Raw genomic sequence first — 25,566 nt, 5'->3', positions numbered from 1 at the left:
CCAGCGTCTTCCTTATGGTTTTGTAGCCCATTCCAGCCTTGTGCAGGTCTATGATCTTGTCCCTGACATCCTTAGAAAGCTCTTTGTTCTTTCCCATGTTGTAGAGGTTAGAGTCAGACTGATTAATTGAGTCTGTGGACAGGAGTCTTTTATACAGGTGACCATGTAAGAGCTGTCTTTAATGCAGGCACCAAGTTGATTTGGAGCGTGTAACTGGTCTGGAGGAGGTTGAACTCTTAATGGTTGGTAGGGGATCAAATACTTATTTCTCTGTGCACAATGCAAATAAATATATATAACTTTGACTATGTGATTTTCTTTTTTTTTTTTTTATATAATCTATCTCTCACTGGTAAAATTAACCTAGCCTAAAAATTCTAGACTGTTCATGATGACTTTGACAGTGGGCAAACTTACAAAATCAGCAAGGAATCAAATACTTATTTCCTTCACTGTATGCTAACATGTTACTACTTGATTCTTTTTCCACGTTGAAACCTGGCCAAAGAGCCATACGTAAAACTGTGGCAGATTAAACTTCACATCCGCGGCAAAAATTAAAATTTCTAATTTGATTTATGCAGCGAGTTCTCTGGAAAATCTGACGTGGATTTATCAGATGGGAAAATTTGTTGTATGCACATGGCTTATAAACTGATGATACCCAACTAACCATCAGGGGACTGTTCACCTTCTTTTAACATAACTGCAGCCATGAGCCGGGATAGAGAGGCTGCCATACAAAATCACCTCTGGCAATGGCAGCTATATAAAGAACCATTGTTGAAATCTTAGACTTTCTCTGTCTAGAACTTCACAGTGGACAGACCTATATCTAATACGTTTCATCCAGAAATTGGAAAAACTGGAATCTTTATGTGACTACAAAAAAAATGATTAATGGGATTGTAATGTTGCTGCTCTGGTAACCACTATAGGGAGGTAGAGGCTCGCTGTAGTCATTATGGTGCAGAGGATTTGGGGTAAATCGAGAGGAAACACAATCTGGCCATTGCTGTCTTGGTTTACATCCTTTCACTAGTGGTATACCATTCCTGAACTCTAAAAATGTAATTAGCCTCCGTTATTGTGCAGTTGTATTTCCTGTCATCACCCCGCAGAGCCGAGCATGACAGCAACATGGAGTATGCAACTTGCTTCCTGCAGATTTCTTTCCTCCTCTACATAGTTCTTCACTGATAACCCTTGTGCCCTTGGTTCACATTAATACACTGGGGACAATACTAGCACTGACTGCCCCTGATTATATTGTCATCTTCTGTGACATCCTTTGTTTTAATCGGGCTCCACTTTATGACTACACTTCTCACTAGTTATTAGTTAAATCAATAAGAATCTGGATTATGATTAGTCCGCATCTCGTTTTTCACATCAATGGCCAGGAAATGCTCCCAACGTATATGCCAAACATGTTCATAGGTTACAATGAGCAACATGTAAGCTTTTTAATACATAGGGAACCCATAAGAAAAACGAGTTATATACTTTTTTTTTTTACAATGGCAATAGATGGCAAACATACTGTAAACAACTGATTGGCATACAGTTGCAAATGTTCGGTATATATGTTAGAAGCATTTACCATGTGTGAACTAAAGGGTGTTTTACACTGGGCATTATCGGGCAGACGAGCATTCATATAATGCTCGTTGCCGATAATTGCCCTGTGTAAACAGGGGAACGATTGGCAGATGAATGAGCAAACGCTCGATCATCTGCTGATCGTATCGTTTTAAAAAAAGTGAAATATCATTGTCGGCAGCATATCTCCCTCTGTAAACAGGGAGACGCCCTGCCGACTTGATGATAATGTATGAGGACAAGCGATCGGAGTAACGACCACTCTTCCCCATCCATAGCTGCGTGTGACAGGAGGAAATGAGTGCAGATCAATGATGTGTCGTTGATCGGCGCTCGCTGCACTGGTCGCTTATCGGCCAGTGTAAAAGGGCCTTAAGACTAACCAATATCTTGGACTACCGTTTCTCCTTCAACATCTAAGTGCCAGTTGCATTTCATGGCTGTCTATGGTAGGCTTTTGGCTACAGATTGCCATGCAATCGGTTTGATTTGCAGTCATGGGCAATGGATAAAGTTGGTATGTCAGCAATTCTAGCGTAGGTTACGCCTTGGTAAGACAAGTGTCTTGAACTTCCACCTTTGAAATGCTACGTATGACTGCATATATACAGCAGAGTTTTGATATCCAAGTCCACTTTGTACAATATGTATATATAGTTACATAGTTACATAGTAGTTACATAGTTAGTACGGCTGAAAAAAGACACATGTCCATCATTATTAAAAATAATTTTCTATTTTTATACATTTTTCATTTTTTTTACTACAGGAGAGCGGATAAAAAGTAGGGAAAACTAAACTGTAAATATGTGGGGGATATGTTTTTTCTGTCAATATGTGAATGACCTTTCTCATGTCTAATAAAGGTACTCGCATAAAACAGTACAATTTACTCAGCTCTGTTTGTGTTCCACCAGTTAGCAAAAGATTTGCTGTTATTTCCGCTCCCAAGTTGCATCAAACAAAGCTTTTCTTTCTTTGAATCCAGACGCAGCAGCCAATTTAAAGAAAGCCATTTACCTGTGTCACCTGATCCCGTCCAATATGTCAATGTGTTGTATAATTGGCCAATGTTTGGGAAACTGCCTGTGGTGCTTTTCTTGACAGTCAGCTATTGATGGCTGTCAATCAGACAATTTACAAAGTAATATCCTGTTAGGAAATTTTTTATATATAGCTCTAGTCTGCCGTTCATGCGTACATATGCCTAATTTCCAATATTGCAACTACATAGTCAAGTTTTTTTGGGCTTATAAAGACTGATACTTGACCTGTAATTAATTTTATAGGACACCCGGGAATAAAGCATTTATTCTATTTTAATTTCAAAGTATACACATACTAATATATATATATATATATATATATATATATATATATATATATATATATATATATATATATATATATATATATATATATATTTATTATGTATGTATCTTCTTGGTATATTGTTAATAGCAAGACTTACAAAGTGAGTGGAATCAGTATTATGAAGCATTTCCCTACAGGCAATGCATGTAGCGGCAACACTGGGGTACAGCAGAGCAATGTCCCAGACCATTTGCACTTTGATTCAAAGAAGTAGCTCTTCCTCAAAATATTCTGTACAGAAGTGATCAATTCTGGTTCATGGAGTCATTTATAGGGTCAATTCCTTCATTTTATAACCAGGGTAAGGAATGCCAGAGTTCCAGAGGGACAAAGTAGCCGTCTAGGCTCCCATTAGTCAGTGCATCTAAGCTGCAGTCACTGATCATAGCTCTGCCCTAAAAGCAACCAAGCAGCCAGCACTGAAGTAAATAAATAGCATATTTTAAGCCCACAACTGGACATCCACATTAATTGTCATTTATGCAAGTTGGATTAGCTTAGCATTAAAAATGAAATAAAAACACTCCAAAAGGTGAATACTCCGCCTAGCCAGAGCACGAATCACAAGTATTCTGCTTACTATAGCCTATATCTTAAAGGTTGTGATCTCACAAACTATGAGGAGTTAATATGTCAGAACTTTCCATGTACAATAAATACATGCTGTGTTCACGCCATGTTTGTGGCACACATTTGGCATTTATGACAAATGTGTCCATAGCTTCTAATGAGCCCAATGCATGCCAAAAGAGTGTCAATAAATAGGAATCCTGCATGGAAGTCAGTGGGAGACATATGCAACTGTATGGTGAACGTTCAACGTATACGTCCGGAGATTGACTAGTGTATACGTTGCATCTATTCAAAAAAAGTGTGAACAGAGCCTCAGCTTTATTGGTGAGACCGTAATACCCCTTTAAGGGGTGATTCGCACGAACGTGATTTGCGTCCGTTTAGCCCATGTGGTTTTCACGCGGGTCGCACGGACCTATGCAAGTCTATGGGGCAGTGCAGACTGTCCGTGAGTCCGCTGCGTAAAACGCACGACATGTTCTATGTTTCGGCGCTTTTCGCGCATCACGCACCCATTGAAGTCAATGGGTGCGTGAAAATCACGCATGCCCCACGGAAGCACTTCGTGGGACAAGCGTTATTCGCGCAATAACAGTAAAAGCATGAATGTAAACGGAGTGTCATAAAGATGGCGTATGCGCGAAAAGCACGCAGCCGCGCATCCATATGAACAGGGCACACGTAGCGGTCAAGTGCCTTTTGCGCGCGCAAAACGCCGCGTTTTTTGCGCACGCAAAACGCTCACATTCGTCTGAATCCGGCCTAAGCCAATAGTGTTCCTGTCCACGTCTCTAAATCATAGTTGAATGTCTGCTTGTAATATTATCAGAGTATTTACTTTTTCAGATTTAACATTCTGATAATGGTGTAGAGAATGATTTCTCTATCACTCAGGCCTGTTCATGGATCAGTTCTATTATCAGAAGGTAATTGCTGTATATGCAATTTCCTAACAAATAAGCGTAGGCTCACTAAATGTGATCATAAGCATTAGTGACCCTCCACCACTGTACTGTCACTTACATGGTACTTGCTGATAGGAGGATCCGCAAGTGTCTTCCGTCAGTCCACCCGGACAACATGCCGGTCCATTTTGTTCTAGTGTAATGTGGAATGACAAACTGCGTGTGCGCACGCATTAAATTATTCTCCTTACAGGTCCCTGGATGGGTCATGACAACCGCTGCGGATCTGAGTGTACACTCAGGCATGCAGATGTGGCCCATCAGAAGACACCCATGAATCCCCTGATCAGAGGGGCCCAAGTAGGTGAAACATTGGGAATGAGATGGGCACCTCCACTGGACAAATACTGGATTTTCAGCTTTTATGCTCCACTGACAAAAGGAATAGTGAGACCGAGTTGTTAGCTTACATTTCCTGGAGGAAAAAGGCTTCATGCACATGACCATAGTTTTCATCCGTATTTACATTCTCCCACAATAGTATATGGGCACAATTGCGGACGGCTCCAGATTTGCGGACAGTAAAAACTGCAGAGTTCTAAGAAAAGCTGCTCAAGAATTATCTTATTAGGAATGCAAGTATTTGAAAGAAACCTGTCCAGGGAGCTGTCCGATCCTCTTAAATCCTTCTGTTGTCAACTCTTTTAGTGCAGTAACAATCAATTAAAAGATTCTCATCCGAAGTTGCAGCTATAAATGCAAAGGCATTTACCTGCTGAGGCAGTCATTGCTAGTCGGGTCTATCTTTAAAATATATGCGTCAAAAAATTCATTGTTATTCCTTTAGTAAAGCAAATTACAAAAGCTACAACAATTTCTCATAATGCTAATTATATATACGGTGGCTTTATTACTTGTGTCGTAAGGTTTTTAGTTTTAGGTATATCAATTTTGAATTATTTTAAATCAACAAAGAACCAGCAGGAAAGGATTCCAGAGAGGGAACAATGATCAAACTTACTAAAACCCTAAGTAAAATGTCATGTTCACACACAGCACTTGTAATCTAGACAGATGTGAAATATTAGGGTTGGTTATTCCCATTCACACAATAAATTTTTGCGTCTTTTCAGGTTTACAGAATTCTGTCTTTTTTTTTTAAGCCACATTCTCTTTGTAGAGCTTTTTTTTGTCAATGTAATGTTATAGGAGACCATACTAGAAATATTTCTGTTGTCTAGTTTTCCTTGTTGCTTAGTTCACAAAAAAAACATTTTCAAATACCCTATTAGGATATTCTGAGTTAATAGAGACCTCTATCAATAATCAAGAGTATACAACTGTGAGTGTCTCTTTCTCTCTCTGGAGGACCTAGCCTGTCCATGCATTACACAGATAACCCATTGATTCCAATGGGCATCATATAATGTAATATAATGCTTCCCTTATCCTGTGGTGGTGCTGCAGGAAATCTAAACACTTGTTAAAATGTTACTCTGCAAATTAAAACTGATCGTTCGGGGTCTGAGTAGATGGTCTCTCTGTGATCAGATTTTTTTCAGGGCACTCTTTAACCCCTTAGTGACCACTAATACGCCTTTTTACGTGATTAACTAATGGGCTTTAGGCTAGGCTGACGCCTTTTCACGTCAGCCTAGTCTAAGTCCTGCACGGGTCTCCCGTGCAGGCAGGAGCCGGGGCTCTGCTGTCTGATGACAGCTGAGCTCCTGCTCCAACGTCCGCGATTGAAGTTTACTTCGATCGCGGCCGTTTAACCCGTTAAATGCCGCCGTCAATAGCGACCGCGGCATTTAACTTTGTTTACAGAGGGAGTGCGCTCCCTCTGTCACCCATCGGCGGCCCGCGAATGCAATCGCGGGTCTCCGATGGGGTGTCATGGCAGCCGGGGGACTGATAAAAGCCCCCAGGTCTGCCCTGGACATATGCCTGTTAGGACGCGCCGGAGGCACGTCCTAACAGATTGCCTGTCAGATTTACACTGACAGGCAATAATGCTCTGGTATACGAAGTATACCAGAGCATTATAGCAGCGATCGGAACATCGCACAGTAAAGTCCCCTAGTGGGACTAATAAAATAAGCCATCAAAGTGAAATAAAGATTATTAATAAAAAGTACAGTAAAAAAAAAAAAAAGTACACATATGTGGTATCGCCGCGACCGTAATGACTCCATTAATAAAGTTAATATGTAATTTAAACCGCAAAGTGAACACCGTAAAAAAAAAACGCAAAAAACCATGGCGAAATTGCAATTTTTTTCCATTGCCCCCCAAAAAAGTCATAATAAAAATGAATCAATAAGACCCATGTACCCCAAAACAGTACCATTCAAGACTACGTCTTGTCCCGCAGAAAACAAGCCCAAAAAATCACTACATTGATGGAAAAATAAAAAAATTACGGCTCTTGGAAAGCGACGAGGCAAAAACAAATAATTTTAGTTCAAAAGTGTTTTTATTGTGCAAAAGTCGTAAAACATTAAAAAAAACTCTACATATGTGGTATCGCCGTAATCGTACCGACCCATAGAATAAAGGTAACATGTTATTTACGTCGCATAGTGAACGGCGTCAATTTAAAAACGCATAGAACAATGGCGGAATTTCAGGTTTTTTTTATAATCCCCCCCCCCCCCCAAAAAGGTTAATAAAAGTTAATATAAAAATTATATGTACCCAAAAATGGTGCTATTAAAAAGCACAACTAATCCCGCAAAAAACAAGTCCTCATACAGCTATGTAGACGAAAAAATAAAAACGTTATAGCTCTTTGAATGCGACTATAGAAAAACAAATAAAATAGCTTGGTCATTAAGGCCTAAAATGGGCTTGTCACTAAGGGGTTAAATAAAAAGGGATTACCTTAAAGAGGCTCTGTCACAAATTTGAAAAAACTATAGGGCTTGTCAAAGAGTCTTTGTTAATGTAGGGTAATTTTTGCACCACGACTGCACTATTCTGGCTTCACAGGGCTTATCCACTTAAAGAGTCTCTGTCACCAGATTTTGCAACCCCTATCTGCTATTGCAGCAGATCGGCGCTGCAATGTAGATTACAGTAACGTTTTTATTTTTAAAAAACGAGCATTTTTGGCCAAGTTATGACCATTTTCGTATTTATGCAAATGAGGCTTGCAAAAGTACAACTGGGCGTGTTGAGAAGTAAAAGTACAACTGGGCGTGTATTATGTGCGTACATCGGGGCGTGTTTACTACTTTTACTAGCTGGGCGTTGTGTATAGAAGTATCATCCACTTCTCTTCAGAACGCCCAGCTTCTGGCAGTGCAGACACAGCGTGTTCTCCAGAGATCACGCTGTGTCGTCACTCACAGGTCCTGCATCGTGTCAGACGAGCGAGGACACATCGGCACCAGAGGTTACAGTTGATTCTGCAGCAGCATCGGCGTTTGCAGGTAAGTCGATGTAGCTACTTACCTGCAAATGCTGATGCTGCTGCAGAATCAACTGTAGCCTCTGGTGCCGACACGATGCAGGACCAGCTAGTAAAAGAAGTAAACACGCCCAGATGTAACACACATAATACACGCCCAGTTGTACTTTTGCAAGCCTCATTTGCATAAATACGAAAATGGTCATAACTTGGCCAAAAATGCTCGTTTTTTTAAAATAAAAACGTTACTGTAATCTACATTGCAGCGCCTATCTGCTGCAATAGCAGATAGGGGTTGTAAAATCTGGTGACAGAGACTCTTTAAGTGGATAAGCCCTGTGAAGCCAGAATAGTGCAGTCGTGGTGCAAAAATTACCCTACATTAACAAAGACTCTTTGACAAGCCCTATAGTTTTTTCAAATTTGTGACTATTTGGAATAAATTGAATCTAATTGTAAGGTTAATTTAACATAGTAATATACCTACAAGGCAGTTAAACAATGTTTTATACATTAAGGTATAGCCTAAGCAACACAGGTAGGTGTGTGTGGGTAATGTGCAAAATGGATCTTTAGACAATCCCAATAATTATGGGGCCATAATTTGAGGCCAATGTTAATACATTGGGAAATTTTGCAAGAACAGAAACCTATTCCACATAATGTGATGCCTGCCTTGGTGGCTACTTTTATGGTCCACAGTTATACAGTTCATATGCCAAGCAGCAAGGAACATATAGGCACGATGCACTACATTATAGACATAGAAGTCATACTTATTATTCGTTTTCTATATTCCATGTGCTGTAGATAAAATAGAGTTTACCATATTACAAGATTCCCTGTTCAGCAGTGTCCGTGCAGTACAGACATTTATATCCATCACTTCTCACCATCCTCTGACATAGCGGACGTTTGTATCAGATCAGTTTGATTGCATATGGGGTGGTTTGGTTATCTTGGGTGTTGTTCTTTAGTAGAACAAATGACTGCAATTACACAGCAAGCAAGAGGGGGAGGTTGATCAACAATGATAAAGTCAAAGACAGATTAGTGTTGTGTTGTCCTTATCGCAGCTAACATCATTTACTGATGGATGGAGTTCTTTAGGTTGGGGCTGCTTAAATGTCTGAAAATGGAAACTGTGGCTGCTAGGATGTATGAAGCGTGCTATGGCTGTCCTGCACATTTACATATGTACATATCCCGAACACCCATACGGGTGTAGAAAAAGACAATAAGAAAGTGTGATCAGTAATCGGGATTAAATTGCGCTCCAGTACTTCCTGAACCAGTCCCCTAGGAGTCCCACCTTTTGAGGATTTCCCGTCGAGCTATTGACTTAGTGAAACTAATTTAATCACCTGTGCAACATTAAAGAGGCTCTGTCACCAGATTATAAGTGCTCTGTCTCCTACATAATGTGATCGGCGCTGGAATGTAGATAACAGCAGTGGTTTTTATTTTGAAAAACGATAATTTTTTAGCAAGTTATGAGCTAGTTTAGATTTATGCTAATGACTCTCAATGGACAACTGGGCGTTTTTTTACTTTTTACCAACTGGGCGTTGTACAGAGGAGTGTATGACGCTGACCAATCAGTGACCAATCAGCGTCATACACTTCTCATTTTTCCATCCCAACATGATCCACAGCACAGTGTGATTGTGCAGTGAAAGAAGTAAACGCGCTCAGATGTTGCCGAGATGTTACAAACACAATACACGCCCAGTTGTCCATTAGAAAGGCTCATTTGCATAAATATAAAATTGCTCATAACTTGGCCAAAAATGATCGTTATTAAAAAAAACTTTACTGTTATCTACATTGCAGCGCCGATAACATGCAATAGGAGATAGGGATTTGATAATCTGGTGACAGAGCCTCTTAGGGTAAATTCTCAGGACCTCGCCTATTGGATTCCTTGAGGACAGGTTTGGAAGACACTGTTTTAAATGCTCAATATTGCCCTCTTCACAGCCAGATTCTAGGAGTTGTGGAATGAGATATTAGGCCATGTATGGCTGCCCTTAAAGGGAACCTGGCCCCTACTTCATACAGCCCTTTCTTAGAGTCCGCCCACCCGCCATTGATTGACCACCTTCTCTCTATTACTGTGCGTAGGAAGAAATCTGTCAATCAGCAGCGAGGGGAGCCCACAGATCGTGAATTCGCTAGACTCCTGGCTTACAGCATTCGCAGCGAGCTGCAATGAAGAAAAGTTCAAATAGCTAAACTAGAGCATATTCATACATAACAGCATGCATAAAGTAGGTGATAGGTTCCCTTTAAGAACACTGGGGGTGTCCCAAAGCAAGCTACAGTGCTGTCCTTCCTCAAAAGAAAGCTCAGTCATCATATGCTCTGCTTCATTATGGTGGCTCCCAGACTTACAGCAAATAGGTAATTTTTTTTAAAATCTACGATACTAAAATAATACACAATGCAATCGTTTCGATTTCTCAAAAAGGACCCGTCAGCTCTCCCGACGTCCTTTTATTTTTTAGTAAATAATCGTATTCCTCATAAAATAACGATTCTGGAGCATCTTTTTCTTCAAACTCTGCGTTATATTGTTCCTCGGTTATTCCTTCTACAAATTATGAATAAATTGACAACTGGCTGTTACCAGTTCGGGGAGGTCCCTACATTCTGCCACTGTCCAATCAGTGCTGACAATGTCAGATTGTGTAGAGACACACCCCTTTGACAAGGGGAATGATAACACCCAGTTGTCAGTTTATTCAGAAGTGTCAGGGAGTAATAACAGAGGAACAGTCCAACACAGACTTCTGAGAAAAGATGCTCCAGAATCGTTATTTTATAGGGAATTCATGTATTTAATAAAACTGGCATGTCAGAAAACATGACAGGTCCTCCCTAACTACATTATCAGAAACATAATACATCGCCTTTAAACTAGTTTACGATGTTTCATTATATTTTAATGGTCACCTTAATTACTATACATTTTTTACTTGTTTGACATAATTTACAATGATAATTTTTCGCAGCTAAACCTGAATGAAGAGATTCTCAGATGAGTAGCAATCTCCCGGAATACTTGCGCTAAATAAATTGAGTCCTCAGGAGTTGCAGATTGGAAGTGATAGCTTTACACCACTGGAAAGCTTGTTTCTTGATCCCGGTTGATAAACTCTGATCTGTCTCAGGTTGTCAATCACCAGAGGGACGTGGTCTTGAAAATATTAGACCAGTGTTACACAGATAACTGGTTCTGATGAAATACTTGAGATCCTTTAAAGTCATGTGAGGAATAAAAATATGTGTAAAACTGACTCACTACCCTCAGGTGTGGGGGGTAATCTAACATTTATCTCTCCAAAAGAGTATGACCTTTATTAACCATTTGTGCCAGAATTAAGTAGCATTTATGCCATGGGCGTCAATTTTTAAAAGTGGAGTGAAAAGTTGGCGTCGCTTACAGCTTGGCCAGGACTTAGACACATTTCTGAAATGAGGAAAAAAATAAATCTGCATTTCTACTCCATACTGTCTGTGGCATAGAAAAAGTGCCTTTTATTTTGGCCAGTGCTAAAGGTAATGGCATTGATGAGTGTTGTGACGAAGACGGCATGCGTGGTTCTGCGCTTGTCGCAACATGTTAATAAATTAACCAAGCTCTATTTTTTATGACTAAAATTATTTTTAGATCCAAACATATTGTTTGATACACTTACAAGCATATGTGGATTCACTAGATTACTAATCCATCCCAAAAAAATACATAGACCTAAACTATGATAGATACAGTGGTTCGCAGCTACTCCAGGCACTTTCTTCGTACCGCTCAGCCTTTAAATTTGAAAAGGCCTTCTGTGGAATATGTCCTAGAGATGTGTTCTCCCTTAACTTATCTCTAAACCCGACGTTTACCGAGTAATCTGTTAATCAAACATGTAAAAAAAAAAAACGCAGAACTTCTGACAGATGTCATCCAAAGACTCCATTGTTAAAAAAAATAATTCTGCATGTTTATTGCAACGCCAATAAACTCCAATGTTAAATATATATATTTGTTTCATGTTGGCTGGAGCGTGATTGTATTGAATTGGTATCATGACAAATTATGTAACTTAACGCAATTCAAGAAAAGCTAAGGTTGAACACGTCTGTATGTATTTAGTGTGGCCATATGGTTATGATAATATTTAATTGTTAATAATTATGTAACCAAAATTAAAAAGATGGGTTCGGACCAATGGGAATCTGCTCTGTCAGTCACAACGCTTATTGTACGTAAGATTTTTCTACCATCATACAATTAACTGCACTACAACTCAGAAGCAATAGATGAGGGCCAAGGTTTCCCGCCATTCTTAGGGAAAACCAGTTATTTCATGGGATATATATATATATATATATATATATATATATATATATATAATCTCTTGAATAAGAGGCTCATCAGGTCAGGGCCTACTTTTCCATGTGTGGCCTGTTTTAAAAGTGATGTTCTCCAGAACTATGTTTGGTCTGTAATTTGCTCAATACTTGCTTGTTTTAGAGATTTTAGTTATTGAATGGCAGATTTTTTTTCCTGTCAGACTTTGTTATTGTACCTAATAAAATGTCACGTTGTGTAATGTAGGATAGTTAAAGTTACCTTTAGTTTCCAGGAAAGTTTAACTCACTGTAGTAAACCTGCCATATATTCACTACCCCTCTGTGCACTGTTTTTTCAGATAAAGCCTGTGCTACTCGTTTTCATAGATCGCTACTAAACATAAATTCTTGAAATACAAAGGCGGTGGTTTAGGGAGGTTTTACAAAATGTGGGCTGGCGGGAACCAGCCTCTATCTGAAATTCAGGACACAGAGCGGTAGTAAATATATGGCAAATCTTCAGTAAAGACCCTTTTACACGAGCCAATGAATGGACAAATGAGCGTTCTAGATCATTGCTTAGTGTAAAAAGGGCAACAAATAGCTGATGAACGAGCAAACGCACGTTCATCGACTGATCTTCTCATTTACACGGCCAATAAAGTGGTTGCTAGTCAGCAGCACATCTCCCTGTGTAAACAGGGATGATGTGCTGCCGTCGTGATGGAAATGTATGGGGACGTTGTCCTATACATAACCGGTCATTGCTCCTTTTTGAAAGAAGCAAACGAGCACCTATCAATGAGCTGTCTCGTTGATCGGGGCTCATTTTCATGGTCCATATCAGGCCATTTGAAAGTACCCTAAGTTCTGCCGGATGTTACACTTACTGGAAATTGGAGGTAACTTTGAATGGTTACACAAGGTGACCATAGATTGGGGTTGAAGCAATTTGCAAGGTTCAAGATGCTGTTGTCTTAGCCAAAACTAAAATATCTTCAGGGAAGAAAAGATAGTCTTCCTTACAATAACACGATATATAACTGTAATAAACTTCTTTTTTTTTTTTCAGGCATATGATGGATTTGCCAGTTTAGGAATTTCTCGATTACTTGAGCCATCTGACATGGTTTTATTAGCAATCCCAGACAAGTTGACTGTCATGACCTATCTATATCAAATCCGGGCACATTTTTGTGGGCAAGAATTAAATGTGGTTCAGATTGAAGAGAACAGTAGTAAAAGCACATATAAGGTTGGAAATTATGAAACGGACACAAACAGCTCCATTGACCAGGAGAAGTTTTATGCTGAACTTAGTGATTTGAATAATGAACCTATATCAGAACAGCAGGAACCACCGGTCACCATACCAGATGTTGTGTCTCAGAGTAACTCCTCACTAACTAGTGAAAGTATGATAAGGAACCATGATGGCATCTCCCGAAACATGAGTGAACAACCCAACGAACAAAGTGACTTTCCTACACCTAGGACTAGACGCCACCTAGAAGTCCAGAGCTCCAGTAGAACTTTTCAACCTGAGGAACAGAGGTGTGATGCTACATACACGAGTCAGTCCCAAGCACAGCCGACTGCTGCTAAAAGGAAGTTGCTAAAACCAGATGTTGCAGATCTTAGCAATTTGTTTTGTATCCCAGATACTGGTAAGAAATTCTCTCCTTCTGGCGCTACGTCTGGAGATTCTCATGGTTATAGTTTACCAGAGCAACTGAAACATAGTCCAACATCTACTCTAGAATGTAAAGGGCTGGAAAACCGCACCCAAGTAAAAAATACTGATGTTCCATCTACTGGCCTAATTGGAGACTCTTATGAAAAAGTTGTTGATAATTCTCTTAAAGTCCCATCTATTCCACAGACTGGGATTAGCGCCCTTCTGGACGCTGCAAGAACTGCCTCTAATCATTCTGATCAAACTGGAAAAACACCCGAGGTAGGTGACCGCATGGCTTGCAATTTCTTGTCCATATACGTGTTCTGTACGATTTGTGTTTGTCTTGTAGGCATAATTAGACCTACACCTAGATCTTTTATGTCTGTTTCATTTCATTGTCCTCGTCATTATTGTAGAAGTGTGAAATGAAAAATGTTTTGATATGGTTATATAAAACCGGGTTAATGAAATTCACAAACTGCCCCACCTAATAAATCATAATGTGTCATATCTGGTTTTTGGGAGTCTGTCCGGGTGGAGTCACAGTTTCTTGGAATACTGAATATTTTACTGTCAGTCTCTCTCAAATTTTTTTTTAATATAATTATGTGTATGTATGTGTGGGTATATGTGTGTGTGTGTGTGTGTGTGTGTATGTATATGTATATATATGTATATATATATGTGTGTGTGTGTGTGTGTGTGTGTATATGTATATATATGTGTGTGTGTGTGTGTGTGTGTGTATGTAGAGATATAGAGAGATATTATATATATATATATATATATATATATATATATATATATATATATATATATATATATATATATGGGTGTGTGTAGAAATAGATAAAAAAAGCATCACCATTTTCCAAATACGTACAGTCAGGTTGCAATATTCCCGTTTGAACACGTGACCAGTGTCCCCTGATGCTTGAGAAAGGCCCCATGGAGTAGGGCTGAAACACCGCATGTGATGAATAAATCCACCTTTTCACTATTGAGGTGTGCTGTCTCGTATTTTGGAGAATTTTACTATATATATATATATATATACATATATATATGTATGTATGTATATATGTGTGTATGTATATATGTGTGTATGTATGTATATATGTATGTATGTGTGTATGTATGTATATATATGTATGTATATATATGTATGTGTGTATGTATGTGTGTATGTATGTATGTATGTATGTATATATATATGTATGTGATATATATGAGATATATATATATATATATATATATATATATATATATATATATATATATATATAAGAGAGAGATCGAGAGAGCGATATTCCTTACTTATCTTACTAGAAATTTGATTTTTATAGGGTTTAACTTTGGAACTGATCCAGTATCTGCTTTTTGGGATTTTTTTTTTTGTTTTTTTTAATTACCTCCATGCATATTCTGCTTTTGTTTTTTTTTGTCTTTTTTTTTTTTTACCTAATGTTAGGTGTGTTTTACAATAGAAATTATACAAATAACTTTTGTGACTAAAAAGTATTTTCATAAATTAAAACACAGCTCTTTTTTAATTTAATAAGATTACTATTCTCAGGTATTTTTAATCTATTTATGATCTAATAAACTTACTTGCTGCTATTTTTTGTTTTATTTGTTTTTAAGTTAACCTTTTCAGCTGGCAATAGAACTGCCCTGACTGCTCCATACATAATCCTGGTCAGCTTTTTAAATTGATCAATTGGGAGAAAGATGAGCTGTATGTCAGTAAACCGGATATAATACAAGTTGATAGCAGTCTTTTTTAGACTGTATCATCTGTGAAATGAGTGAGTGCAGATATGTTTTGTATATTTTTGTGGTTGTAAAGGAATCTTCGGCGTACAGACAGCAAGGGAGGAACGTCTGCCACCCGAGAATCAACAAGTAGGAGCACTTCCTAAATTTCATCACATAACCTCGCATTATGCACATTAACAAAGACACATTTTGTTTATACAGATTACAAATTAGAGGGCTGGGACCGTCTTTATGTGCTTTACTGCACGCGTGTCACTTTTGGTTCCTTTCAGGTTGTAAATCACTTCACATAGATTATTGGATTGTAAATCTTTTCGAGTCATTATGTCTAGTCACAGATTAATGGTAGCAGGGAGCATGACTGACTTTAAATCTTTTCTTCCAAATTACATGTTGGTAATTAGCCCATTAACTTAATAATTTTCTGACCCTGTAAACTCGAGTTTATTATATAATTTTTTAAGGGATTAGGACAAGGGACAACATCTTAAACTCCGCATACAGCCCATAAAGACAACACGTACAGCTGCAATGGGACCCATGAGAAGGGGGTGCAGCTCAGTCTAGTCTGTGATCCCGCTTCAAAATTTTAGCAAAATTACCAAACGAGGGAGCAGCCAAAGGGTAATGTGAGGTTTAGTTTATAGGCATATCCCTAGTTTAAAGGATCACAGTTTAAGGAAAATATGTGAAAGGGAAAGGTTTGAAAGGTTTCTTCTTTCTGTAGACTTGGTGGAAGTTTCCATTCAGTCCACAAGGCCACAAGGCCATGTAACCAAAACGTTAAATTAAGTCACCAAATTTTTTAGTTCTGCGCCTACTTTTTATGTTCAGATACTGACTAGTCCCCGTGACAGGTAGGCAGTCCCTGTCCAGTCCCACGTGACAGGTAGGCAGCCCCTGTCCTGTCCCTGTGACAGGTTGGCAGCCCCTGTCCAGTCCCCGTGGCAGGTAGGCAGCCCCTGTCCTGTCCCTGTGACAGGTTGGCAGCCCCTGTCCAGTCCCCGAGGCAGGTAGGCAGCCCCTATACAATCCCCTATTCAATTAATCACGTGGCGGTTAGGCGTCCTGGCGTCCTCTGTACAATTACATGAAAGGTTCTGCAGAGGAAGGGAATTTATATTTTTCTCCTTCACATAACAGGCAATATGTATACTAAGAAAAACATATTCTATATTTATTTTACATTATTATGTTTATATTTTTATATTCTGTATAATTACTAATAATAACTGTTATATGGATAAGAGAAACACACGTTGTCTGAACTAAACTGATGTATACGAATAAAAGGCACGTACCAGTACAAGTTTATTGTATACAGGGAATCCTACTATTAGCAAGTTATCCCTAGAGTACTGAAAATACCCGAGACATCAGCTGGGAGTGGGACTTAACATGAGATCTCATCCCTTCTAGGCAGGAAGAAAAAAAATAATTCTGCATTACTGGAGCCCATATGGTAGAAATGTACATGCTTGACCAAAAGTATATTATTAGCAGCATACATGATCCTTTTTGGGCTAGGGCTGTACACCATTGCTCACAATTCACTGTAAAATTGTGGCCCTATGCAATGGGAAAAAAGTAGGGACCATACAATCATTGCAAACATTCTGCAAAGACCACTATTTCACTTGTCAATTTTTTTTCCTATAGGAAAACACATTGTGGCGTAAATGGCGGTATTGGCACAATTTTACTGCAATTTGCGGTCGACTCCATGGAGTCCTTGTCTAAAGAGAATCATATATGCTGCTACCTTGCACTGAACTTATTAGTTCTCTTGTGTTACCCTGTGCTATTAAACATAAGGCCAGAGTATGTTCACATATAACCTTGCTGGGAACATTAATCAATCGATGCAATCAGCACTTGTTGCAAAATAAATCCCAGAAATGCTTTGTTAATGTCACCATGATCCAGTTTGGCAAAATGTCAAACATCTTGTAGCCTAGCAGCTCGTTTTAAATATGGGTTCTGAAAATTGATCTCGATAAAAGATTGATTGAAATGCAACATCCCCTAATGCTCACCACACACATTGAATGGATGACTTAGCCTCCCGAAAATTGCAGGTCCGGTTTACATTAATGTGTATGGCTAGCTTTACTTTCTCTCTAGATATGTCACACATGCTGCAGTCTGAACAACCACTTGGGCAGTTTTAGATTTTCCTGCTAGCGTCAGATGTTGAACTGTGTGATCGTGTAATAACCTTCTATCTGTATATCATATTGAATCCTATTTTTGGACCTACATATACAGAGCCACCTTTTTTTCCCCACAAACTGGTCATGTACATTTGTATGTGGGCAAGGTAAATCTGATTAATCCAGATTACCAAGGGCAACCTTTCCGAACAGTCATGTCTCACTTCAATGACTCAAAGCATTCCTATGGGATACAACATTATTCTAGGACTCCTACCACATCCTGTCCTTACAGTGCTTTAAAACATTTTACATGCCCCGTTATTATTGCATATTTGTCATACTGAATAGATTCTGATCTCCAACGCCAATGTCTGCCATGAAAAAAAATTGCCTTAAACTTAAAAGCGTTTTCCCACCAAACAAATTTATGCCAAATGTCTGGTCTGCCGGGGTCCCACCTTTGAAACCCCCATCTATCAGAAGAACAGAGGACCCCTCAGCTGTTTCTGTAACGCCCATAGACTTGAATAGAGAGGGACATGTATGGCAACCTCTCCATTTAATCTCTGCCTAGAGTCAATGGTGGATCCTCAACACTCAGCAATGTTTTTGGTGAGGACAGCCCTTTTAAAATAATGTTTAAGATTTCTCACAATACTCTGTAAATCTTGGTACAACGAACGACCACGTAACAATAGCCAAAGTGCCTCCATTAATTGCACCATCAAAGTGACCCACGTAAACAAAAGATTGAGAGAGTCTTACTGAATGCAGCTGCCACAAGGGGGAGCTCACTGTATACATAATTACTATATATAGTCCCCATTGTAGTCAATATAGCAATATAAATATATGCTGCAAGCTCCTCCTAGTGGGTAGCTGCCAGCAAGGTCAAAGGCACAAAAGGGGCAGCAGCATTCGTGTCACAGAATTCAATTTCCAGCCCACTGCAGGGAGGGGCAGAGATGATTGGTTGGCAATAGCCTTATGTCACCTACAGGAAGCAGTCTGGAGGATTTTCAGTGACCACCGCAGAATACACAGGGCTAAGGAGATGTTCAGGAGTCATGGAGTTTTACGGCAGGGTCACAATGTATGCCACTTTTTTTTTTTTAAGGTGTAATAACAAAATGTATATTGAACTGCTTTTTGCGTATAGCACAAGGTTATGCAAAATGAAAATCCAGCCAAAAACATCATTTTGTAAATAAATATCACATTATCACATTAGTGATGTGACCAAAACCACCAATTTCTAAAATTTGAGGGGCTGTGGTACTCTACGGAGTACCGAATCTTCTCTGGCCTATTAACTGAACTGCTGTTTGATAGAAGGTTTTGTCAGATTTCTACTGATGGGAGCAGCACTGATGGTGAGGTGTTTGGGAGCTCTACAGTTTTGGAAATCTGTTCCAAGCTCACAGACTATACCAATGTTACCGTCTGACTTTTTACTATGATATGTCAGAAGATCACTTTCAGGTGGATTTCCACTTTAAATATTGAATTCCAACATTTCCCATATCTTTGTATACAGGTCCCTATGTGTTGCAACCTAATTAATAGTAAAAAGAACTTGAATAATAACCACAACAGCTGTATTAAAATTCCAGTGTATGTGTGCACACACACACACTTATACATATATGTGTGTGTGCATGTATGTATGTGTGTGTATATGTATGTGTATATATATATATATATATATATATATATATATATATATATATATATATATATACATAGTTTGTTCTCTTTGGATGTTTATATTTCCTTTTTTGTCTTCTAGCAGCGAATCCTATCCCGTCAAGAGGAACTCAAAGAGAGAGCCCGATTATTGCTGGAGCAGGCCAGAAGGGACGCGGCTCTGAAAGCAGGAAACAAACCGAGACAAAACACTGCAGCCACTACACGTGCCAAGCAGCTAAGTGACGTAAGTCTTCCACATTGTAGTGACCAATAAATGAATGAGGCCTAACTGCAGTACCAACCATACCCGCGTGTTCAGATTTCCCTCTGTCTCTGCAATGACAGTGGAGGTTTCGTGGTGCTTGTCCCTTCATTCCGCTGATTGACCAAGGTCAAGACCCCCAAAGTATGTGCCGTTAATTGGAATTCCTGGGGAAAATACCTATAAGGCTATGTTCACATCTGCATCGTGGCTTCCGTTCAAAATGGAGGCCACGATGCCGTGCCACATCTGTCATTTCACGGATCCCAACGTCTGCATGCAGCTCTATTCTTGCTGTCAAAACTGGTGGAATTACCAACGAAACCTTCAACACAGAGGTGAAAAGAGCCTGTAGAGGATTTGCATCCCAAATACAGAAATTGAGGCTATAGAAGTAAATACGAATTTATAGCAGCAGCCAAGGTTTGGTAATAAGCAGTTTCTGAGAAAATATTTCAAAGATGACAACCAATATTTTTGCACTTCCTGTTGTGACTTTTGCAAAAAATGGCCGCCATAACAAAGCGAAGAAATGCCAATATCATTGTAAGTTAATTAAACATAATGACAAAACTTTGGCTGCTGCTCTCACTTCTGATTTACCAATACAACGATCATTTAAAGGGTAAGTAAACTTTCGACATGTCATAGTGACAGGTCAGAAGTTATGATCGGTAGGTGTCGAAGCACTTAGAGCCCTACCGATCTATAAAACAAAGCTGCAGAAGCGCTGGGGTGAACGCTTAGTTTTCTGATTGGCTTTTCTCGGAAAGTGAGAGAGTCGTGTACGGGCTCAATAGAAAGTTTATGGGTCCGTACTCAGAGGAAAGCCGATCAGAAACTAAGCGTCACAGTGCTCACCCGAGTGCTTATGCCGCTTTGTTTTAGCGATCAGTGGAGGTCTGTGCTCGGACCTCCACTGATCAAAACTCCTGTCATGTCACTATGACCTGTCAAAAGTTTTTTTTAAAGCTTCGTTAACCCTTTAACGTTTGTTTCGGGTGTGTTGGGTGCAACGTTCTTATTACTTTGTATTAAAAATTATTTTAACTTTTTTGAGATACAGCTGCTTTCTGTCCTGCATACAGAGCTGTTGTATCTTGCATGGAGACCTGAATCTGTCAGGTCAGCGGCACAGACGTGGCCAGTGACAGTGGGTCCACGCAGGATCCACCTGTTATCGATCACATCTAAGTTATGAACTTAGATGTGATCAGTAACAACTCATACCTGATGGATACAGGTTTCAGCGCTAGATACAGCTGCTCTATATACAGGATAGAAAGCAGCTGTATCTCAAAAAGTAAAAATACTTTTTAATAAAAAGTAATAAGAAAGCTTCACCAAATACACATTTTTATTTATGTCAAAAAAATAAAAACCTTTTTCAAAGGTGTACATAGCCTTTAATATTAAAGTTGAATTGTCCTAAGTAAATTTAAATTTGGTGTTATACCACAAGATAATAGTATCCAGGGTCTGTTATAATAAGTTATGTGGAGCATTGAATGGTTCACAATTATTATGAGGTGTTACACTCACTGATTCTAAGGCTATGTTCACACGGAGTATTTTGCCGAGTTTTTTGACGCGGAAACCGCGTCGCAAAAACGGCCCGAAAACGCCTCCCATTGATTTCAATGGGAGGCGTCGGCGACATGCCCTATCTTCGGGCGCTTCCGCCTCTGACCTCCCATTGACTTCAATGGGAGGCAGAGAAAGCGTATTTCGCGCTGTTTTATGCCCGCGGCGCTTAATGGCCACGGGCGAAAAACGGCGCGAAAATCGGCGTGCAGGGAGAGGAATATCTGCCTCAAACTTCCAAGCGGAATTTTGAGGCAGATATTCCTCCTGCAAAATACCCTGTGTGAACATAGCCTAAGATAGGTTGATGATGGAATATATATATTGATGTTCATTGCATTGTCATATTTTCACCGTTGATCCAAGAATTTATAGTTTATACTGGTGAGAGTTCACTATGAGTGTTTTGTGCTGGGCTTTACTATAATATCCTCTAGACAATATTGCGCACATGCTACAGGATTAGTTGTAAGATCTTTGGCTGGTAATAAAGGACAGTAGGTCACATTCAATTGCGCAACAAATTTAGATAAGGCATTAGGTTTAACATCCCCTTAAAGGGAATCTGTCACAGGGCAGCATGTTATAGAGCAGGATTTGCTGAGTAGATTGATATATAGTTTTGTGGGAAAAGATTCAGTTTAACTTGTAATTCATTGAAATCCCTGCTCATTCTGTGCTTAGGAGTCCAGTGGGCAGTCCCATTTAGGGAGTGACCGTTATTTCTGTTTGCACACTTACAGGAAGGGCTTTCAATCACTGAGTAGGACCGCCCACTGGACCCCTAAACCGAGTGAGCAGGGATTTAGATCAATAAATTACAAGTTACACTAAATCTTTTCCCACAAAACTATATAACAATCTACTCAGAAAATACTGCTTTATAACGTTCCTCCTGCAGTTTGGACAGCATATTCAGTGTGATAGGTTCCCTTTAATTGAGTTTGCAGGAAGGAGCCAGTGAGATCCAAACAAGCTTATGAATGTAGGGAAGTAAGCTGATTGGAAGTAGGTAGAGATAAATAGTTTGATATTAATAGATGGATAGTGAGAGCAGGATAGATAGATATGAGATAGATAGATATGAGAGATAGATAGATAGATAGATAGATATGAGAGATAGATAGATATGAGAGATAGATAGATATGATAGATAGATATGAGAGATAGATATGAGAGATAGATATGAGAGATAGATAGATATGAGAGATAGATAGATATGAGAGATAGATAGATATGAGAGATAGATAGATATGAGAGATAGATAGATAGACAGACAGACAGACAGACAGACAGACAGATAGATAGATAGATAGATAGATAGATATGAGAGATTGAGAGATATGAGATAGATATGAGATAGATATGAGATAGATATGAGATAGATATGAGATAGATATGAGATAGATATGAGATAGATATGAGATAGATATGAGAGATATGAGATAGATATGAGAGATATGAGATAGGTATGAGAGATATGAGATAGATATGAGATAGATATGAGAGATATGAGATAGATATGAGAGATATGAGATAGATATGAGAGATATGAGATAGATATGAGATAGATATGAGATAGATATGAGATAGATATGAGAGATATGAGATAGATATGAGAGATATGAGATAGATATGAGATAGATATGAGAGATATGAGATAGATATGAGATAGATATGAGAGATATGAGATAGATATGAGATAGATATGAGATAGATATGAGATAGATATGAGAGATATGAGATAGATATGAGAGATATGAGATAGATATGAGAGATATGAGATAGATATGAGAGATATGAGATAGATATGAGAGATATGAGATAGATATGAGAGATATGAGATAGATATGAGATAGATATGAGATAGATATGAGATAGATATGAGATAGATATGAGATAGATATGAGAGATATGAGATAGATATGAGAGATATGAGATAGATATGAGAGATATGAGATAGATATGAGAGATATGAGATAGATATGAGAGATATGAGATAGATATGAGAGATATGAGATAGATATGAGATAGATATGAGAGATATGAGATAGATATGAGATAGATATGAGATAGATATGAGATAGATATGAGATAGATATGAGAGATATGAGATAGATATGAGATAGATATGAGATAGATATGAGATAGATATGAGATAGATATGAGATAGATATGAGATAGATATGAGATAGATATGAGAGATATGAGAGATATGAGATAGATATGAGATAGATATGAGATAGATATGAGATAGATATGAGATAGATATGAGATAGATATGAGATAGATATGAGAGATATGAGATAGATATGAGAGATATGAGATAGATATGAGATAGATATGAGATAGATATGAGATAGATATGAGATAGATATGAGATAGATATGAGATAGATATGAGATAGATATGAGATAGATATGAGATAGATATGAGAGATATGAGATAGATAGATATGAGAGATATGAGATAGATATGAGAGATATGAGATAGATATGAGATAGATATGAGAGAGATATGAGATAGGTATGAGAGATATGAGATAGATATGAGAGATATGAGAGATATGAGATAGATATGAGAGATATGAGATAGATATGAGAGATATGAGATAGATATGAGAGATATGAGATAGATATGAGAGATATGAGATAGATATGAGAGATATGAGATAGATATGAGAGATATGAGAGATATGAGATAGATATGAGATAGATATGAGATAGATATGAGATAGATATGAGATAGATATGAGATAGATATGAGATAGATATGAGAGATATGAGAGATATGAGATAGATATGAGATAGATATGAGATAGATATGAGATAGATATGAGATAGATATGAGATAGATATGAGAGATATGAGATAGATATGAGATAGATATGAGATAGATATGAGAGATATGAGATAGATATGAGAGATATGAGATAGATATGAGAGATATGAGATAGATATGAGAGATATGAGATAGATATGAGAGATATGAGATAGATATGAGAGATATGAGATAGATATGAGATAGATATGAGATAGATATGAGATAGATAGATAGATATGAGATAGATATGAGATAGATATGAGATAGATATGAGATAGATAGATATGAGATAGATATGAGATAGATAGATATGAGATAGATATGAGAGATATGAGATAGATATGAGATAGATATGAGATAGATAGATATGAGATTTGAGAGAGATATGAGCTAGATATATTAGATAGATAGATAGATAGATATGAGATTTGAGAGAGATATGAGCTAGATATATTAGATAGATAGATAGATAGATAGATAGATAGATAGATAGATAGATAGATAGATAGATAGATAGATATAGAAGGATATGAGATTGATATTAGTTAGACGCATATTAGAAAGTGAGACTTTAGATAGATCGTTTTACTATCATGGATTCCCTCGTCGCTTTATTTTATATTTTCACCTAGGACCCTCCAACGTCTTTCTATTGATAAAGATAGCAGTAACTTTTCCTGTCCGTTCTATGCCCAGAACAATCTTATGGGTTGTGTTGAAGGAAATACAACGTGACAGGCCAGGTGCGATCAGTCCTGCTTTGTTAGCTTTCTCTTGGTGCCCCACCGATAACCTCCTAGATGACCTTGTAAGATCATCATCCCCAGGGAATTCACGCTGATTTAGTTTTCATAATGGCATTTCCGAAGCTGATAGACCTCTTAGTAGCATCGATGCTGTTTCCTTGGCCGTCATATAGGGTGTGAGCTGATGCTGTATAAAAGGGTGATGGTCACACTAAACATAGTGACCGAAGTCTTCCTTATAGGCTCCCTGACCAGAACCAGTATGATTCTTCAATAAGTCAACATGGATTCTTATAGGGGCGGGCGTCTGCAGTTTGATCAATGAAACTTTCTTGGATTATTTTTTTTGTGTGTTTAATTGTAAAAAAAAAAAAAATGTATGTAAACTTAAAATTCCCTCAAATTGATACTAATGTAAATTGTCCCCCCTTTTCATTTCCTCTTCAATTATTTTTTTTCTACTTCTATCTTTTCTTTTGAATTAATGTTTTTCAATAACCGGAAATAACGGCAAAGAAGTGAAAGAATAGAAAAGAACAAAATCTAGTGTAAAATATGTATTGTTTTTTCAGTGAGGTTTATGAAAGCTTCAGGTTTCTACAACTTTGGTTTGTGCTTTGATATTTGCTATTCATT

General features: G+C 38.3%; 1 protein-coding gene across 8 annotated transcripts in view; it reads left to right on the top strand.

Moving 5' to 3' along the window:
* Window positions 1–25,566, top strand: part of EHBP1 (EH domain binding protein 1) — a 300,325-nt gene that overhangs the window by 163,517 nt on the left and 111,242 nt on the right. For all 8 annotated transcript variants that reach the window (XM_075863149.1, XM_075863153.1, XM_075863152.1 and 5 more), the window contains 2 exons: window positions 13,286–14,170; window positions 19,616–19,759. In XM_075863149.1, the coding sequence (XP_075719264.1) occupies window positions 13,286–14,170; window positions 19,616–19,759 (1,029 nt within the window). The remainder of the gene's footprint in view (window positions 1–13,285; window positions 14,171–19,615; window positions 19,760–25,566) is intronic.

Source organism: Rhinoderma darwinii, chromosome 4 (assembly GCF_050947455.1).
Source record: "Rhinoderma darwinii isolate aRhiDar2 chromosome 4, aRhiDar2.hap1, whole genome shotgun sequence".
Classification (NCBI taxonomy): Eukaryota; Metazoa; Chordata; class Amphibia; order Anura; family Rhinodermatidae; genus Rhinoderma; species Rhinoderma darwinii.
Note: the sequence above shows the minus strand (reverse complement) of the source record. Positions and strands in the feature narration are given on the sequence as shown.